We start from the raw sequence: 20,716 nt of genomic DNA, 5'->3' as shown, positions 1-20,716 counted from the left end.
ATTTATTTTTTAACCCCTCCAGCGCTATTTTCAGAATGCTATTATTTTCTCTTATAACCATGTTATAAGGGAAAATAATACAATCTACAGAACACCGATCCCAGACCCGAACTTCTGTGAAGAGGTTTGGGTACCAAACATGCGCGATTTTTCTCACGCGAGTGAAAAACGCATTACAATGTTTTGCACTTGCACGGAAAATCGCGGGTGTTCCCACAACGCCTGTCTGAAAGAGGCCTAACTATGAGTCTTGGTTCACTGCACATTTATGTACACAGCGATAAATTAGACCTGCCTGTAATACTGACGGCACATTGAGGCCTCTTTCACACTTTATGCAGTACCCAGACCCAAACCCGGACTTCTTCACCGAAGTTCGGGTTTGGGTTAGGTGTTCTGTAGATTTTAATATTTTCCCTTATAACATGGTTATAAGGGTAAATAATAGCATTCTTAATACAGAATGCAAAGTAAATTAGGGATGGAGGGATTAAAAAAAAAAAAAAAAATTCGAATAACTAAACTCACCTCATCCACTTGTTCGCGCTGCCAGTCTCGTCTTTTAAGGCCTCTTTCACACTTGTGTTGTCCGGATCCGTCGTGTACTCCACTTGCCGGATCCGGAAAAACGCAAGTGTACTGAAAGCATTTGAAGACTGATCAGTCTTCAAAATGCTTTTAGTGTTACTATGGCAGCCAGGACGCTATTAAAGTCCTGGTTGCCATAGTAGTAGTGGGGAGCGGTATACTTACAGTCCGTGCGGCTCCCGGGGCGCTCCAGAATGACGTCAGAGCGCCCCATGCGCATGGATGACGTGCCATGTGATCACGTCATCCATGCGCCTGGGGCGCCCTGACGTCACTCTGGTAAGTATACTGCTCTCCCGCTCCCCACTACACTTTACCATGGCTGCCGGGACTTTAGCGTCCCGGCAGCCATGGTAACCACTCTAAAAAAGCTAAACGTCAGATCCGGCAATGCGCCGAAACGACGTTTAGCTTAAGGCCGGATCCGGATCAATGCCTTTCAATGGGCATTAATTCCGGATCCGGCCTTGTGGCAAGTCTTCAGGAATTTTGGCCGGAGCAAAAACCGCAGCATGCTGCGGTATTTTCTCCGGCCAAAAAACGTTCCGGTCCGGAACTGAAGACATCCTGATGCATCCTGAACGGATTTCACTCCATTCAGAATGCATGGGGATAAAACTGATCAGGATTCTTCCGGCATAGAGCCCCGACAACGGAACTCTATGCCGAAATAAAAGAACGCAAGTGTGAAAGAGCCCTTATTTCTTCTTTGATGACCTGGGAGGAAAAGGACCTTTGGTGAAACTGAAACAGCACCCCCCAATGCCAATTTCTTAACCTAAAACCCCCTTTTCCACAATGAAAGAGCTCATTGCCCTTCCGCTGCCCCCCTCATACCCCTACCTGAAGCGATGGCCTCATTGGTGGTGCACCCTTAATAACACTCTGTATTAGAAGTTACTAGATTTGTTACAGAAACAAAATTCCTGTGGTCTGTCATTTTCAATAGCTATGAGAAGAAGCCCTTGCAGAAACAGCCGTCATATAGTTACGGCATAGCCTGAGGATAGCAATGAACCTCCATGCTGGCGAGTGTGTATGGTGGGCAGTGTACAGCGCAGCCCGCCTGTCTTCCCGCTCAATGCGCGCGGCGCGCCCTCCCGCGCATTACCACACATCGACTGGTCCCCACTGCGCATGTCCAAACCGAGCTGTGTTTGTTTGCTAGAGCTAAGGATTGCTTTAGACTCTGCTCTCAGAAATGTCTCCGCTCTGGCTTCACCTTACCCTCCCACGTCCGTTCACCCCGATTCCTTGAAGGAAAGCTCGGGAGGGAGGAGCTACGGCGCCATGTTTAAAATGTTTCAGGAATGAACTACTTCTCCTCAGGAGACTCTGTTTTCTGTCAGGGACAACAAGGGCTGGTGAGTGCATGTACAGTGCTCGGGGTGTATGTAAAGGAAGGGGGCACACAACTGTGCAGTGGGTGCCCGCAGTTCTCTGTAGGCGGGTTGGTGTACCTACTGGGGGGCGGTGTTGCTATGGGAACAGGACGCTTGCTCCAGTTCTTCACCTGCATGCCATTGCCTATGCAGTGAGATTTCTCTGCACAGTGAGATTTCTCAACCCCAGGGTACTCTCAAGTGTGTGACTGGCCGACATTCGTGTGCCCGATAATGGGGCTGATTCTTGGTTGCAGAAATGTTTACATCGGATCTGCCACACAGGAGCATAGCTGTAATGGGTGACCAGGTAGAAGTCATACCCGAGCCCTGCTGGTCCTCACATGGTAGGTGGGGGTCCTCTTACACATTTTGTATTGGGGCCCAGAAGCTTCAGGTTACCCCTCTTCTGCCATGTGTGAATATACCAGGGCTCAGAAAACTCCAGCTGTTGTGCACTACAACTCCCAGCATGCACACTTGCTTGACTGTTCTCAGAACTCCCATAGAAGTGAATGAAGCATGCTGGGAGTTGTAGTTTCACAACAGCTGTAGTGCCATAGGTTTCCAACTGCTGGAATATGCTTTAAAAGCACTAATGGTTAAAGAGGTTATTCCACAAAAAAAAATAAAAAATGCCATGTGGGATCCTGGGGTGTCTGACTGCTGGGATCCATAGCAATCCTGAGAACGGGGTCCCCGAATCGGCCCTCTGAATGGAGGTGCAGCGCATATGTTGTTCCACCACTCGCTCACTTCTATGAGATTGCGCTCTGTCTATGTCAGCCCCATAACAGAGAATGGCAAGGTGCACTGCAGCCCCATGCAGAAGGGAGATGGCATGGGGTGCAAAGAGCACACTTGGAATGAACTCTGGACCTTTTATCTGCTCATTGTAATTGGGATAATGAGGGAATGACACACACCTGACCAGTGCAGTTTCCAGGTAAAATTTCTCTCAGGGCGAGTGTCAAAAAAACTCCCCAGCACCTATATTAGGCCCAAAATTGCGGAACGCATGCAAACCCATTTTGCGGACGTGTGAAAGGAGCCTAACCCCTACACAGTGTAGCGGCATACTGTATAGTGTGGGGCACAGTGTAGCGGCATACTGTATAGTGTGGGGCACAGTGTAGCGGCATACTGTATAGTGTGGGGCACAGTGTAGCGGCATACTGTATAGTGTGGGGCACAGTGTAGCGGCATACTGTATAGTGTGGGGCACAGTGTAGCGGCGTACTGTATAGTGTGGGGCACAGTGTAGCGGCGTACTGTATAGTGTGGGGCACAGTGTAGCGGCGTACTGTATAGTGTGGGGCACAGTGTAGCGGCGTACTGTATAGTGTGGGGCACAGTGTAGCGGCGTACTGTATAGTGTGGGGCACAGTGTAGCGGCGTACTGTATAGTGTGGGGCACAGTGTAGAGGCGTACTGTATAGTGTGGGGCACAGTGTAGAGGCGTACTGTATAGTGTGGGGCACAGTGTAGAGGCGTACTGTATAGTGTGGGGCACAGTGTAGAGGCGTACTGTATAGTGTGGGCACAGTGTAGAGGCGTACTGTATAGTGTGGGGCACAGTGTAGAGGCGTACTGTATAGTGTGGGGCACAGTGTAGAGGCGTACTGTATAGTGTGGGGCACAGTGTAGAGGCGTACTGTATAGTGTGGGGCACAGTGTAGAGGCGTACTGTATAGTGTGGGGCACAGTGTAGAGGCGTACTGTATAGTGTGGGGCACAGTGTAGAGGCGTACTGTATAGTGTGGGGCACAGTGTAGAGGCGTACTGTATAGTGTGGGGCACAGTGTAGAGGCGTACTGTATAGTGTGGGGCACAGTGTAGAGGCGTACTGTATAGTGTGGGGCACAGTGTAGAGGCGTACTGTATAGTGTGGGGCACAGTGTAGAGGCGTACTGTATAGTGTGGGGCACAGTGTAGAGGCGTACTGTATAGTGTGGGGCACAGTGTAGAGGCGTACTGTATAGTGTGGGGCACAGTGTAGAGGCGTACTGTATAGTGTGGGGCACAGTGTAGAGGCGTACTGTATAGTGTGGGGCACAGTGTAGAGGCGTACTGTATAGTGTGGGGCACAGTGTAGAGGCGTACTGTATAGTGTGTGGCACAGTGTAGAGGCGTACTGTATAGTGTGTGGCACAGTGTAGAGGCGTACTGTATAGTGTGTGGCACAGTGTAGAGGCGTACTGTATAGTGTGTGGCACAGTGTAGAGGCGTACTGTATAGTGTGGGGCACAGTGTAGAGGCGTACTGTATAGTGTGGGGCACAGTGTAGAGGCGTACTGTATAGTGTGGGGCACAGTGTAGAGGCGTACTGTATAGTGTGGGGCACAGTGTAGAGGCGTACTGTATAGTGTGGTGCACAGTGTAGAGGCGTACTGTATAGTGTGGGGCACAGTGTAGAGGCGTACTGTATAGTGTGGGGCACAGTGTAGAGGCGTACTGTATAGTGTGGGGCACAGTGTAGAGGCGTACTGTATAGTGTGGGGCACAGTGTAGAGGCGTACTGTATAGTGTGGGGCACAGTGTAGAGGCGTACTGTATAGTGTGGGGCACAGTGTAGGAGAGGCGTACTGTATAGTGTGGGGTAGGCGTACTGTAGTGTGGGGCACAGTGTAGAGGCGTACTGTATAGTGTGGGGCACAGTGTAGAGGCGTACTGTATAGTGTGGGGCACAGTGTAGAGGCGTACTGTATAGTGTGTGGCACAGTGTAGAGGCGTACTGTATAGTGTGTGGCACAGTGTAGAGGCGTACTGTATAGTGTGTGGCACAGTGTAGAGGCGTACTGTATAGTGTGTGGCACAGTGTAGAGGCGTACTGTATAGTGTGTGGCACAGTGTAGAGGCGTACTGTATAGTGTGTGGCACAGTGTAGAGGCGTACTGTATAGTGTGTGGCACAGTGTAGAGGCGTACTGTATAGTGTGGGGCACAGTGTAGAGGCGTACTGTATAGTGTGGGGCACAGTGTAGAGGCGTACTGTATAGTGTGGGGCACAGTGTAGAGGCGTACTGTATAGTGTGGGGCACAGTGTAGAGGCGTACTGTATAGTGTGGGGCACAGTGTAGAGGCGTACTGTATATTGTGGGGCACAGTGTAGAGGCGTACTGTATAGTGTGGGGCACAGTGTAGAGGCGTACTGTATAGTGTGGGGCACAGTGTAGAGGCGTACTGTATATTGTGGGGCACAGTGTAGAGGCGTACTGTATAGTGTGTGGCACAGTGTAGAGGCGTACTGTATAGTGTGTGGCACAGTGTAGAGGCGTACTGTATAGTGTGGGGCACAGTGTAGAGGCGTACTGTATAGTGTGGGGCACAGTGTAGAGGCGTACTGTATAGTGTGGGGCACAGTGTAGAGGCGTACTGTATAGTGTGGGGCACAGTGTAGAGGCGTACTGTATAGTGTGGGGCACAGTGTAGAGGCGTACTGTATATTGTGGGGCACAGTGTAGAGGCATACTGTATAGTGTGGGGCACAGTGTAGAGGCGTACTGTATAGTGTGGGGCACAGTGTAGCTGTATATTGTGGGGCACAGTGTAGCGGTATACTGTATATTGTGGGGCACAGTGTAGAGGCATACTGTATATTGTGGGGCACAGTGTAGAGGCGTACTGTATAGTGTGGGGCACAGTGTAGCTGTATATTGTGGGGCACAGTGTAGAGGTATACTGTATATTGTGGGGCACAGTGTAGCGGTATACTGTATATTGTGGGGCACAGTGTAGCGGTATACTGTATAGTGTGGGGCACAGTGTAGCTGTATAGTGTGGGGCACAGTGTAGAGGGATACTGTATAGTGTGGGGCACAGTGTAGAGGGATACTGTATATTGTGTGGCACAGTGTATGTTATATTTGTATAACAAACATATTCCACATGAAAACTTACAATTACTTGGCTTGGCCCTTGGGGATCTCAGACGCCACTTCCACACTTTGGCCGGGGGCCTCGGCGGAGCTGATGATGTGTTTTATCCTAATGAGAAAGATTTCATAATAAGGATTAAGGGGCAGAGGGATAGCAGAGCAGGGAGAGGCTGGTGCTGCTACATGTGGGTCATACCATGGGGGAGTAATAAAACCCACCATAATGCCCCCCAGTAGAAATAATTATCCTTATAATGTGCAAAACATACCCCCTTGTAATGCCCCCAGTTGAGCTAATGTTCCCATAATGCGCCAATATAAAATACCCCTTCTCAGTGCCCCTGTAGATGACCCCATAGTGCTCCTCTCCCCCTTCCCCATAGTACGCACCATAATGTGTCCCAGTATAAAATGCCCCTATACAGAGCCCCCATATAAAATACCCCTTCTTTTTAGCCTCTGTAGATGTCCCTATAGTGCCACCCAATGATGTGTCCCCATAGATGCCCCCCAATCATGTGCCAGTAATAAGAGCCCCCTCCATCATGTGCCAGTGGGCCCCCCGCTGTCAAGTGCCAGTGGGCCCCCCGCTGTCAAGTGCCAGTAGCCCCCCTTATGTCTGTGCCAGCCCAGCAGCCCCCCTCATGTCTGTGCCAGGATTGTCATTTTTACATATAAAAAAAAACTTATACTTACCTCGTCCAGGATGCAATGCAGCCTCTTCCGGCCTGTGTCCCTCGCTGGCTCAGGCGGCGCGATGACGTCATCGCGCCGCCTGCATCGGCCTCTGATAGGCCGGTAGCCTATCAGAGGAACAGGGAGGGGACACACCTCTCCCTGCCCTGCCGCATTACAGACATTTGTATTGCTGTTCCGAGGACGGCGATACAGATGAGATGACTTTGGAGATGAGTGAGCGCTTCCACAATGGAAGCACAGCGCTCATCTCCTGCTGTGCCCTGCCGGCACCCCCCTTCTTACAGCGCCAAAAATTTTAGAATTGTGTTGATGTCCTAATATTTATGGACCTGACTGTATGTCAACACAGCCTTAGTAAATCAACATTTAAGTTTTTTTATTTATTTTTTATTATTTAACCCTTAGGCTCCCAGCGCTGGGAGGGTCTTTAAACATGGTGGGCGCCATAGCCAGCTGGTTTCTGCTGTTTCAAACAGCAGAGGCCCGTGGCTCATGTCTGCGACCAACAATAATGCCAGTTGTAGGCATTTAATACTTAAGATGCCATGTTCAAGTGTGACCACTGCATCTAAATGGTGGAAAATCCAGAACCGCGTGCTTTCGGGTTAAGGCCTCTTGCACATGAACGTTGTGCATCCGTTTGCATGCATATGCGGTCCCCAATGCATGGGCAATGTCTGTGTGGCGGTGCAGAGGCACGGACAGAAACACCACGGAAGTAGGGTTGTCTTGATACCAAAATTTAGATTCGGTTTCAATACCATAAAAAAGTATTGCAATACTCGATACCATTCGATACCACGCGAAAAAAAAAAAAATGCCCAAAAAGCAGCGTGCATTTCGCATTTTATGGAACGTCCGGCCCATAATCGAACAGTCCGATCCTATTTTTTGGGGGGAACAAGGTGACGAATCGCGCAGTTTTTATTTTATTTTTTGTTCTTTTATGGAGTTCACCGCATAGGAGATATTTTTTAAATATTTTAATAGTTTGGACTTTTCGGACGTGGCGATATGAAACATTTTATTTATTGTATATGTTTTATATGTAAAATTGGGTGATTTATACTTAAATATTTCCCCCTTCGGGGCTAGAACCTGGGATCTTTTAGGCTAGGTCTACACGATGACATGTGTCGCGCGACACATAGGGCACAACTACACTGCAACATGTGTCGCGAAACATTAATGTTGCGCGACAATTTTTATAATGGTAGTCTATGGTGTCGCACTGCGACATGCTGCGACGTGTCCCAGAAAAATCCATCTTGACATTTGTCGCGCGACAATTTTTATAATGGTGGTCTATGGTGTCGCATTCAAGATGGATTTTTCTGGGACTGTCATGTCGCAGTGCGACACCATAGACTACCATTATAAAAATTGTCGCGCGACAAATGTCACCGTGTAGACCAAGCCTTAATCCCTTGTCTTATTCACCCTAATAGATCTCTATTAGGGTGAATAGGACCTCACACTGTCCCTGTGCATAGTACACACAGCAGCAGGTAGCTTACCATTTGCAGCCAGGGCTTCAGTAGCGTCCTGGCTGCCATGGTAACCGATCGGAGTCCCGCAATTACACTACTGGGGCTCTGATCAGAAGCTGCCACTGCCACCAATGAGAGGAGGAGAGGGGACCCTGTTGCCACCAATGTTTTTAATACTGGGGGAGCGCACTGCGCCACCAATGATACTGAACCTTTAATATACAGGGTAGGCCATTTATATGGATACACCTTAATAAAATGGGAATGGTTGGTGATATTAACTTACTGTTTGTGGCACATTAGTATATGTGAGGGGGGAAACTTTCCAAGATGGGTGGTGACCATGGTGGCCATTTTGAAGTCGGCCATTTTGAATCCAACTTTTTCAATAGGAAGAGGGTCATGTGACACATCAAACTTATTGGGAATTTCACAAGAAAAACAATGGTGTGCTTTGGTTTTAACGTAACATTATTCTTTCCTGAGTTATTTACAAGTTTCTGACCACTTATAAAATGTGTTTAATGTTCTGCCCATTGTGTTGGATTGTCAATGCAACCCTCTTCTCCCACTCTTCACACACTGATAGCAACACTGCAGGAGAAATGCTAGCACAGGCTTCCAGTATCCGTAGTTTCAGGTGCTGCACATCTCATATCTTCACAGCATAGACAATTGCCTTCAGATGACCCCAAAGGTAAAAGTCTAAGGGGGTCAGATCGGGAGACCTTGGGGGCTATTCAACTGGCCCACGACGACCAATCCACTTTCCAGGAAACTGTTCATCTAGGAATGCTCGGACCTGACACCCATAATGTGGTGGTGCACAATCTTGCTGGAAAAACTCAGGGAACGTGCCAGCTTCAGTGCATAAAGAGGGAAACACCAATCATCATGTAGCAATTTCGCATATCCAGTGGCCTTGAGGTTTCCATTGATGAAGAATGGCCCCACTATCTTTGTACCCCATATACCACACCATACCTTCAATTTTTTGGTTCCAACAGTCTTGGAGGGATCTATCCAATGTGGGTTAGTGTCAGACCAATAGCGATGGTTTTGTTTGTTAACTTCACCATTCACATAAAAGTTTGCCTCATCACTGAACAAAATCTTCTGCGTAAACTGAGGGTCCTGTTCCAATTTTTGTTTTGACCATTCTGCAAATTCAGTGCGCCGATCTGGGTCATCCTCGTTGAGATGCTGCAGTAGCTGGAGTTTGTAAGGGTGCCATTTGTAAGTAGCTAATATCCGCCTAAGGGATGTTCGACTAATGCCACTCTCCAGTGACATGCGGCGAGTGCTACGCTGTGGGCTCTTGCTGAATGAAGCTAGGACAGCCACTGATGTTTCTTCATTAGTGACAGATTTCATGCGTCCACATTTTGGCAAATCCAACACTGAACCAGTTTCATGAAACTTAGCAAGCAGTTTGCTAACTGTAGCATGGGAGATGGGTGGTCTCGTAGGCTGTCTTGCATTGAAATCTGCTGCAATGACCCGGTTACTGCGTTCAGTGGCGTACCTACCATATAGGCAGACCACGCAGCTGCTATGGGGCCCATGAGGAAGGGGGGCCCGCAGTGGAGGAGAGGCCCTGCCCCCTAATTGCCCCTGTCTATCTTCCTAAAGCTAAAGGACCTTTGATGTCATAACAGGTCCTGTAAGGGAACTGCACAGTGTAAAGTGTAGTTCCAAGGTTAGAACAGTGCATCTGGCAGGACCTGTGATGACATCATATTCAACACAACAGGTCCTGCAGGATCTAGCAAAGGAACTGCACCAAAAATGGTGTAGTTCCCAGGTTTGAAAGGTATATCTGCCAGGACCTGTGATGACATCATCACAGGTCCTTTAACCCCTAATAGCAAGTATTAGAAGTTGACAATCAGCTCTGCATTGATCCATACAGACTGGAGTGGTAAGAGGAGGTCCTCCACTTTTCTCTTCATTTGCCCCCCACCCATGCCCTGTTTTTTTTCATTGCTCACTCATATATAATACCTCAGACAGTTACAGTGACCACTAACTCATGTACCTGACACACAGTGACCATACTATATAAATGACCACATATAGCTGTACACACTGCATCTATTATACCTATTATAGCCCTGTATGTGTGTGTGTATATTTATATATATATATATATATATATACACACACACTGCGTATATTACACAGTATTATAGATGCAATATGTACAGATATATATATATATATATATATATATATATATATATATATATATATATAGTATATACAACAGTGCACTTATATGTGAGGTACAAGGTATAGATACAGTGTGTACAGGTATATTGTCTATACAGCAGTGTACTGATACGTGAGGTACAAGGTATAATAGATGTAGTGTGTACAGATATATAGTATATACAACAGTGCACTGATATGTGAGGTACAAGGTATAATAGATAGTGTGTACAGGTATATTGTCTATACAGCAGTGTACTGATACGTGAGGTACAAGGTATAATAGATGTAGTGTGTACAGATATATAGTATATACAGCAGTGTACTGATATGTGAAGTACGAGTTATAATAGATGCAGTGTGTACAGATATATAGTACATACAGCAATGGGGGCCCAATTAAGATTCTTGCTATGGGACCCAGTGATTTATATGTACGCCCCTGACTGCGTTCACCAGACATCAACACAATTTCTATCCGCTCCGCGCATGTTAACCTCGGCGACATGTCAATGGCTGTAAACAAAGAGAAACTTGTAAAAAACTCATGAAAGAATAAAGTTACGTTAAAACCAAGCACACCGTTGTTTTTCTTGTGAAATTCCCAATATGTTTGATGTGTCACATGACCCTCTTAATATTGAAAAAACAAAAGTTGTATTCAAAATGGCCAACTTCAAAATGTCCGCCATGGTCACCACCATCTTGAAAAGTTTCCCCCTCACATATACTAATGTGCCACAAACAGGAAGTTAATATCACCAACCACTCCCATTTTATTAAGGTGTATCCATATAAATGGCCCACCCTGTACAAATACAGCCAGTGGCAGAAACACATTGCCAGCACCCGACCTCTGACAGGGCGCTGCGATCAGCGGCAGTTAAACCCTCAGGTGTGGCACAGCAGAGCCCTGTCAGAGGTCGGGTTCCAGCAATGTGTTTCTGCCGCTAGCTGCATTTGTAACGTATTGAACGTTAGTTATCATTGCCGGCGCAGTGGCCACAGCCCCTCCCCTCCTCTGCCCCTCTGCACTCTCATTGGAGGCAGCAGCAGCAGTACAGGGGGGAGGGAGGGAGAGACTGCTTCCTTCTCCCCGTGCTGCTGAGGGAACATGGCCGCGCTGAGAGCAGCGCAGTCCATGTTCTCTGATACTGGGCTGTGCAGTAGCACAGCCTAGTATCGATAAAAGACAAATCCCAGTATCGTATCGATACTGGGCTAAAAGTATCGTATTGGATATCGAAAGTTTGATACCCGAAACAACCCTACACGGAAGTACTCCATAGTGCTTCTGTGGGGTTCCAATTCGTGCTTCCGTTCCGCATCTCCATGATTGCGGACCCATTCAAGTATTAAGCATAAACAGTGTGTGCCCCCAACCCCCCCCCCCCCCTCTAAGTATAATTATTGGTGGTGCAGTGCGCCCCCAACCCCCCATCCACCAAGTATTATCATTGGTGGCAGTGGCAGCTTCTGATCGGAGCCCCAGCAGTGTAATCCTGGGGCTCCGATCAGTTACCATGGCAGCCAGGACGCTACAGAAGCCCTGGTTGCAATAGTCGGCTCCCTGCTGCTGTGTGCACTATGCACAGGGCAGCAGGGAGAGTGTGAAGTCCTATTCGCCCTGATAGAGCTCTATCAGGGGGAATAGGACAAGGGATGAAAGATCCCAGGTTCTAGCCCCTAAGGGGGGAAATACCGGTAGGTAGATAGAGCTCTATCAGGGGGAATAGGACAAGGGATGAAAGATCCCAGGTTCTAGCCCCTAAGGGGGGAAATACCGGTAGGTATTAAATAAAAAGTTTATAAAAACAAACGCCAAAATATTAAGTTTAAATCACCCCCTTACCCAATTTTACATATAAAATATATGAACAATAAAAAAAATTACATATCGCCACGCCTGAAAAAGTGTGAACTATTAAAATATTAAAAAATATCTCCTATGCAGTCACCTTGTCCCAACAAAAATTTGGATCGAACTGATCCATTATGGAATGCACACTGCTTTTTTGGCGTTTTATTTATTTTTTCACATGGTATCGAGTATCGCAATACTTTTTTATGTTATCGAAATCGAGTCAAACCTAGGTAAGACGTGTGTGTGTTTATTTTTTTTATACCGTAATTATATGTATTTTAAGTTTGGCGACTAAAAATTTCAGGTTAGGAGCCAATGGCTCCTTGATTTTTTTTTAGTCTGGAGCCCTGCACCCCTTGAAATGAATCTAGCAGAACGATTGCAGCAATGAATGGGGAGATCTGTGGATCCATGTGAGCTACAGGGCTGGTTCTAAATTTGTTAGGGGTTGTCATGCACTATATCAGGGCTGGCCAACCTGCGGCTCTCCAGCTGTTGTAAAACTACAATTCCCACCATGCCCTGCTGTAGGCTGATAGCTGTAGGCTGTCTGGGCATGATGGGAGTTGTAGTTTTGCAACAGCTGGAGAGCCACAGGTTGGCCATCCCTGCACTACATGGTGTCTGATTTTCATTTTTTAGAATACTCCTGTGATAACCCAACGTCAACTCTTGGACAGAGGTTAAAAAAAGCATCTCTCACTCTGGAGCACCTGTCCTGTCCTTCATTACTCATACAACCCATTAATATGAATAGGCACTACGTAATGCTCAATGCCCCTATGATGGCACTACAGAGAAAGTGAGTACTTACTGCCCGGTTTGCCTTCAAATAAGAGTGTATTGTTGGGGCTACCAGCAAGAGGGACACATTGTAACCTGTGCCAAGGAACCCTGCTAACAAGTAGGGCTCGACCCCTTGAAATCTTCTTAATTCATTGTATGCAGTATATGATTGTCCTGATGATCAGAGTGCATGTGCTTTGTTTCTCTGCCCCTCCCTTTACCTTCTAGGTACAGAGGTAATTTCCTCCTCTGGGAGATGATGTAAAAGACAGAAAGAAAGTAAACCCACAGCTGTCTCTTATTTAGTGCCATTTTACCTAGCAGTGGGCACAATCAAGATGGAATCCATGCCTGTGTTGCCTCCCCAGCTGGGTGGCAGTGCCCATATGACAGACACTGAGCTGCATAAACTGTTAATCAGTGAAAAGATGAGATGTGAAAATCACAGGACCAACTATGAAACCCTGAAGGCTGAGCATTCCAGGTAAGGTCCCTGCTGCCTGCAGTAACCTGGGGCATGCGATCAAAGTCTATGCTATCAGTAACCGTAAAGATCTGAAGATAGGAGGTATCTGATTTTAGTGATTTATTTTCTCTGGGGTTTTCTTTTTATCAGATCTTTAAGGCCCCATTCACACATCCGCAATTTCGTTCCGCATTTTGCGTAACGGAATTGCGGACCCATTCATTTCTATGGGGCAGCACGGAAACAGAATTGCGGAGCCGCACTTCCGGGTCCGCAATTCCATTCCCGAAAAAAAATAGAACATGTCCTATTCTTGTCCGCAATTGCGGACAAGAACAGGCATATTCTATTAGTGCCGGCGCGGGATTTGCGGGGCACGGAGGAAACCGAGGATGTGAATCACCTTTACATGGGAGTGCCAAACGTTGAGAGGACGGAGCGTCTAGGTGCTGCAGCAACGCCCCACTAGCACCTAGAGGCTCATTTGCATATTATAAAAGTCATTATTTAGTGCAAACAGCGGCAGGCAGGGAGATATGTCATACAGTTATGTTCTGCTGACATTAGCACATTGCTAATGTCAGCCAGCTACATAATGATTTTTCTGATGACATAAACCCTTTAAATCTATTTTCAACCCCTTTTTCTATTATTGTGCCCAATGGGTACCTTGTCAGTGTGAATACTTCTGTTCTTGCAGGCTGCAGGCTAACTTCATGATGTCTCAGAATGAATGTAAACAGCTGTCGGCAGAGAAGCAGAACGTGCAGGAAAAATTCCAGCTCTTACTTACTGAACTGCGAGGGGAACTTTTGGATCAAACAAGAGAAGCAGAAGAGCTGAAGCTGCAAGTAAGCTTGGACCTCATTCACATTACCACATCATGTACTTTGTGTGGATCATTTCACCCTCCACAGATAAAGGGCACTGGGAAGAATAGCATTACCGTTTTTATCATTTATTTTTATTTTTCTGTTACTGATACACAAGATGCAGCAATTCTAAAGTTCAAGTGAATGAGGCTTAACCCCTTAGGGACGCATGATGTACGGTACAGCATGTTTCCCGAGTCCTTAAGGACCCATGACGTACTGGTACGTCATGAGTTTAAAATGAGATTGCAGAGCTTCGGGGGTTAATCGAAACAGGATCCCCGCTGAAATCATTCAGCGGGCATCCTGTCACAACGCCCCCCCCCCCCGTATCGGCGATCGCAGCAAACCGCAGGTCAATTCAGACCTGCATTTTGCTGCGCTTTCTGCAGATTCTGATCAACTTTAAAATGCCCCAAATAAAGTTTCCCCCCCCCCCACCGCTGAATGATTTTATGTCGGTGGGTAGTGCCGGGGGGGTTGCAGACGGTGCGGGAGGCGGGATCGCGATCCCCTCCTGCCTCCTCTTGAATATTCATTGGCGTCCAGTGGTATATGCGATGTCACCGCGATATGGAAGAACAAAGGTTAACAGTCGGGAGCTCCCTCCCTCTCCCATTGGGGGTGCTGCTGTGCCTTTGCAGCCCCCAGACAGGATGGGGTCACAGAGGGAGGGAGCCCCCCTCCTTCCCCTTCCCCATCTGCTCAGTTGTGGCCACAACTGAGCAGGTGGGGAAGGTTCCCATGGCAACAGGACGCCTTCTCAGGCATCCTGCTGTCCATGGTGCTGAACAGATCTGTGCTAAGGGCATAGATCTGTTCAGACAAAGTGTAAGTAAAATACAGTACAATACACTATATAGTGTACTGTATTATACAGACATCAGACCCACTGGATCTTCAAGAACCAATTGGGTCTGGGTCCAAAAAAAGTTAAGATAAAAAACAAACAAACACATTTATCACTGAATAAAAATTAAAAAGTTAAAATACACTACACATATTAGGTATTGCCGCGTCCGTAACGACCTGATCTATAAAACAGTCATGTTACTTTCACCGCACGGTGAACGCCATAAAAAAATAAAAATATAAGAAAATAAAATTTTTGCCCACCTTACTTCCCAAAAAAGGTAATAAATGTGATTTAAAAAAGTCGCATGTACGCCAAAATAGTACCAATCAAACCGTCATCTCATCCCGCAAAAATCATACCCTACACAAGATAATCGCCCAAAAACATAAAAAGAAACTATGGCTCTTAGACTATGGAAACACTAAAACATGTTTTTTTTTTTTGTATCAAAAATGAAATTATTGTGTAAAACTTACAGAAATAAAAAAATTGTATACATATTAGGTATCGCCACGTCCGTGACAACCTGCTCTATAAAAATACCACATGATCTAACCTGTCAGATGAATGTTGTAAATAAAAAAATAAAAAAACGGTGCCAAAAAAGCTATTTCTTGTTACCTTGCCTCACAAAAAGTGTAATATAGAGCAACCAAAAATCATATGTACCCTAAACTAGTACCTTTTATGGAGTTTCTACTCTAGAGGTGCATCAGGGGGGCTTCAAATGGGACATGGTGTCAAAAAAACCAGAACAGCAAAATCTGCCTTCCAAAAGCCATACGGCGCACCTTTCCCTCTACACCCTACTGTGTGCCTGTACAGTAGTTTACGGCCACATATGGGGTGTTTCTGCAAACTACAGAATCGGGGCAATAAATATAGCATTTTGTTTGGTTGTTAACCCTTGCTTTGTTACTGGAAAAAATAGATTAACCTGAGATGAGTCCTGTACATGAGATGAGTCAGGGACTGGACTCATCTCAGGTTAATTTGCATATGTATCAAATCGGTTTTTATACACAATAAAAGCACACAGAGCTATGGGGACTGGGTATTGCGGATGTGCTAGCGGCCATCTAGCAACCCATGTCCTCAGCTCTATACACAAAATCCCGGTGACAGGTTCCCTTTAAAGTGACACTGGTCAGATTTGCAAAAAATGGCCAAGTCCTTAAGGTGAAATAGGGCTGAGTCCTTAAGGGGTTAAAGGAGTTGTCTCATCTGAAACATTGGCGGCATATCGCTACAATATGCCACCCATGTAAGATAGGTGCGTATCCCACCTCTGGGGCCTGCACATATCTCTAGAATGGAGCACCCAAAGTTCAGGGAGCACACTGCTCGTTCACAGCCACCCACCAATAATTTCTTTGGCGAGCTTGGTATTTTTTGAAGTCTTGTAGAAGTGATTGGAGAATGCACTGCGCATATGTGGCCACTGCTCCATTCACTTCTATGGAACAGCTGGAAATAGCGGAACCTGTGCTATTCTATTTTTTCCGTACTCTCATAGAAAGAATTGGAGGGCAGCCACACAATCGTTGTGTTCTCACATTCTCTTCGGGAGGTTTGTTCTAGTGATAAGTGCAATATGCCACCAATATTCCAGGTGAGACAGCCATTTTGAAGCTGATCTTTCAGCTTAATATGCTGCTCTTTTGTGTAAGAGTAGTATTTTATTCCATTTTACTGGTAGCCATAAAAGCACATAAACGTAAGTGCCATTTGGCTAATAGGAGCACTAAAGGAATACAGCAGACTCCTACTTATAAGGGGGCGCCCCTCAGTCTGCTGTACAAAGCAGCCTGCCAACACCCTGATGAGCAGGGGGCACGCTCCCTCATGAATATACCGGACTCCTAACTAAAAGTCTGCTGTATACTTTCAGTGCTCCTATTAGTAAGATGTATTTTGTGTCAGAAGTCAGACCTATATCGTTAATGTGCTGTTCTTACAGGGATGGATCCACTTTCATGCTGTAAATATTCTCGTCTCATGTAACTGAATATGTAAGCATCCACCTGATATTTCTTAGCTCTTCTGGGACCACTTTTGTCATAGCAACTGAACGTGCTGCCAGAGTTTTTTTTTATTTTTTTTATAGCATTTTCTTATGAAGGGCGTATTTAGTCTGCAACACATTGGAAAAAAACGTTGTGCACAGTGTGGATTCGCAATGTGGTTTTTCGTAGAAAATGGCTCCTATTTAACCACTACCCGACCGCCTAACGCAGGATTGCGTCCTGCGGGCGGCCGGGTTATTCCTTCTGGACGCGCCGGCGCGTCATCTCGCGAGAGGCGAGATTTCCTGTGAACGCGCGCACACAGGAGCAAGCGTTCAGGGGATCCGAAGTTAAGCTAGTTTCACACTAGCGTTCGTCGGTCCGCTCGTGAGCTCCGTTTTTATTTTTTCTTACAATCATTTTCCGCTAACTTGTGACAAAACATTAAAACTTCCATGAACTCACTATGCCCATCAGCAAATACCTTAGGGTGTCTACTTTCCGAAATGGGGTCATTTGTGGGGTGTTTCTACTGTCTGGGCATTGTAAAACCTCAGGAAACATGACAGGTGCTCAGAAAGTCAGAGCTGCTTCAAAATGCGGAAATTCACATTTTTGTACCATAGTTTGTAAACGCTATAACTTTTGCGCAAACCAATAAATATACACTTATTGCATTTTTTTTATCAAAGACATGTAGAACAATAAATTTAGAGAAAAATTTATATAGAAATGTAAATTTTACAACTGAAAGTGATTAATAACAAAAAAAAGCAGCAATGAAATACTACCAAATGAAAGCTCTATTAGTGAGAAGAAAAGGAGGTAAAATTCATTTGGGTGATAAGTTGTATGACCGAGAAATAAACGGTGAAAGTAGTGTAGTGCAGAATTGTAAAAAGTGGTCTGGTCATTAAGGGGGTTTAAGCTAGGGGGGCTGAGGTAAGTGTACAGTAACATGGCATGCTTACTGTCAGCGCAGAATGCTGAAACCAGCTCCTCTCCCTGTCTTCCCAGTGTATCTCTTAGTGCTAGGAGGATAGGGAGAGGTGTAGGGACGCAGCGTTCTGTGTTACTGTATACTTACTGTACTTTCAATGCTAAGCTCTGGAAATCCTGTTGTCTTCCTTTGTCCCTGCACTCAGTAACGAAGAGAGAAGCCCAAGGAAGAGAGACCTATACAGAGCTGCCACCTTTTAGCTAGGCAGGGACAGTTATAGTTATGGTACGTATAGTGAGACAGGTGCTGGGGTGGTGAGATAAGAGGCAGGCTGAGAAGCCCTCTGTATGTACACATAGTCCTCCTTAGCACTCAGTAGAACACTGACGATGGACTCTCCTTAGCAATGCTCATTTACAGTGTTGCTTCAGAGACCATTTACACCCTCTTTCTAGTCCAAAATTCACATGTCAATAGTAAAGTATATTGCAAAAATGCTCAACATCCCTGACCCTAAACCAGGCATGCTCAACCTGCGGCCCTCCAGCTGTTGCAAAGCTACAACTCCCAGCATGCCTGAACAGCCTACAGCTATCAGCCTACATCAGAGCATTGTGGGAGTTGTAGTTTTACAACAGCTGGAGGGCCGCAGGTTGAGCATGCCTGCCCTAAACTATATTAATACTAAACTGAAATGGCAGGTGCACTTAAAAAAAAAAAAAGGTGACTGATAATTATAGTAAAATGATTGTAGAGATTTTCCAGATTTGTGTCCCACCGCTACTGCAGTGTATGCGGATAGACAGATATTCAGCAATGACCAATACAGTAGTTATTCTTGCACCCTCTCACAGGGGACATTGATGCCTCAGTTATTGAATTTATTCTTCTTTGTTCCCCACACTTGTGTTATTAGGTGCTGTCGCCTCAGAGACTGGAGCTGCTGAAACGTCAAATCCAGCAGGAACTAGAAGCTCCGATGCGGGAACATATTAGAAAACTCAATGACGTAGGTCTACCTGTGATACGTATTTGAATTCAGATCTTTTGAAGGTCAATGCCATGGTGTTTTTCTGTTATACTTGACTGATTTTTGCTAGTGAAGTGGAGATGCATGTTGTCATCATTACTTTACTGTATTGTAAAGGTCTATAAACAGGCTACTCTGTTTAAAACGAATTCGTTATCAGAAAATCAGCTTTTTTAAAAAAAAATTTTTTTTACTCCTTCGAAACCCCCCCCAACAAAAACACACACACGCACATGCACACACCCCTACTGTAATCAGCAAAAATATAAAAGGACTGAATTTTTAAATTGGTCATTTTCTTTTCTTCTTAAGCTTATATTACGCCTGCAGATAATCGTTAAGATCATCACTAACAAGCATTTGTATGAAGGCTCGTTAGCGATGATCTGGCAATGTAATACTGCTGCCAAGTACCTGATGAGCAAGCAAATGCTCATTCATCCGGTAATTGGAATCTTTCAGCAGGTTTAAAAATCATTGTTTACCAGCGACAGATCGGGCTGTTTTATCACGATCTGCTGCCGGCAAACAGTGATTCAGTATGGGGACGAGCAATGGCATAGCGATCTCTTGTCCCCATATTGTAGAGGAGATTGAGCAGGCGATTGCCGGGCAGAAACGATTCTTTCCCGACAATCGCCTAGATGATCTGCAGGTCTAATATAAACTCACTAGCATTTCCCTGCTATATGCCCATAAGCAGGTCGTGCACTGTATGCTGATGCAAGCTTGTGCGATACAATGGATAGGACTCTTCCTTTCATCAGCATGCAGTGCTCAACCCATTTGCAGGTACAAGGGGGAGTGCAAGAATAGAAAGACAAAAATGACGTTCAGAATCAACATTTTTAAGCTACCTGTATTTACTGATTACTGTCATTTATTAAAAATAAAAAAAAAAGATGTGCAATGTCACGATCTATGTTTCAGTGTTCTCACTGAGTGGCCACTAAGCTCTGACAATAGAATGACTCTTCCTATGCTCAAGGCATCTCATCCGCACAGGCAGGATTACAATAGTAGGAATAGCTTGTATTTCCCTTTCGCCCATGACAGCACCCTTGAGAGACCGCCTCCATCCAGGACAGGAAACAGGAACTTTCGTGGAGAGCTCATAAGGAGGAGCATGGCCCCGAGACCACCAGTTCCTGTTTCCTGTCCTAGACAGAAGACGGTTCGTGGAGAAGAGGAGAGAAAGCTAGGCTGCAGGGCCCCGGAGGAAATTTTCTAAAGTGGGGTTACCTGTTCCGGCATAAGTCTCCTCTAGGAGCCGCCGGCCGGAGTCTGGTGTCTGCTGCTGGGGTCTGGCTTACGCTGCGCTGGCGATACTCTGCAGTCCCGGGCTCACCGAGAGGTGCGTTCGGCACGCCGGTCCTTCCTGACAGTGCTCAGGCGGGCCGGGGCCTTCTTCTCGCCTCACGCAGGGGGAACCAAAATCTCGCGATCCCAGCGAGATCCGGGTCTCGGTAGAGACTTCCGGTTTTTGGAACGCACGTAGCGTGCGTTCCGGAAGTAGGAAGTGCCTTCTCCTACTTAGGCCGCAGAGGGTTTCCAGCAGGACCAGACCGAGGAGATTGGACCCACAGGCGCACGGTCAGCAGCAGCCCAGCCAGCCAGCCAGCCTTACAGGAAGCCAGATTTCCTTTGGA

The 20,716-nt window shown here is 46.2% G+C and overlaps 1 protein-coding gene across 2 annotated transcripts in view; it reads left to right on the top strand.

Annotated features, from left to right (window-relative positions):
* The first annotated feature begins 1,768 nt into the window (after positions 1-1,768).
* Positions 1,769-20,716, top strand: part of CEP83 (centrosomal protein 83) — a 54,967-nt gene continuing 36,019 nt past the window's right edge. Inside the window, exons 1-5 of one of the 2 annotated variants that reach the window (XM_044280516.1) lie at positions 1,769-1,952; positions 12,754-12,913; positions 13,126-13,381; positions 14,064-14,214; positions 18,954-19,046. In XM_044280516.1, the coding sequence (XP_044136451.1) occupies positions 13,236-13,381; positions 14,064-14,214; positions 18,954-19,046 (390 nt within the window). In that variant the 5' untranslated portion in view covers positions 1,769-1,952; positions 12,754-12,913; positions 13,126-13,235. The remainder of the gene's footprint in view (positions 1,953-12,753; positions 12,914-13,125; positions 13,382-14,063; positions 14,215-18,953; positions 19,047-20,716) is intronic. The other variant, XM_044280515.1, reaches the window with a different exon arrangement.

The sequence above is a fragment of the Bufo gargarizans genome, chromosome 2 (assembly GCF_014858855.1).
Source record: "Bufo gargarizans isolate SCDJY-AF-19 chromosome 2, ASM1485885v1, whole genome shotgun sequence".
NCBI lineage: Eukaryota > Metazoa > Chordata > Amphibia > Anura > Bufonidae > Bufo > Bufo gargarizans.
Note: the sequence above shows the minus strand (reverse complement) of the source record. Positions and strands in the feature narration are given on the sequence as shown.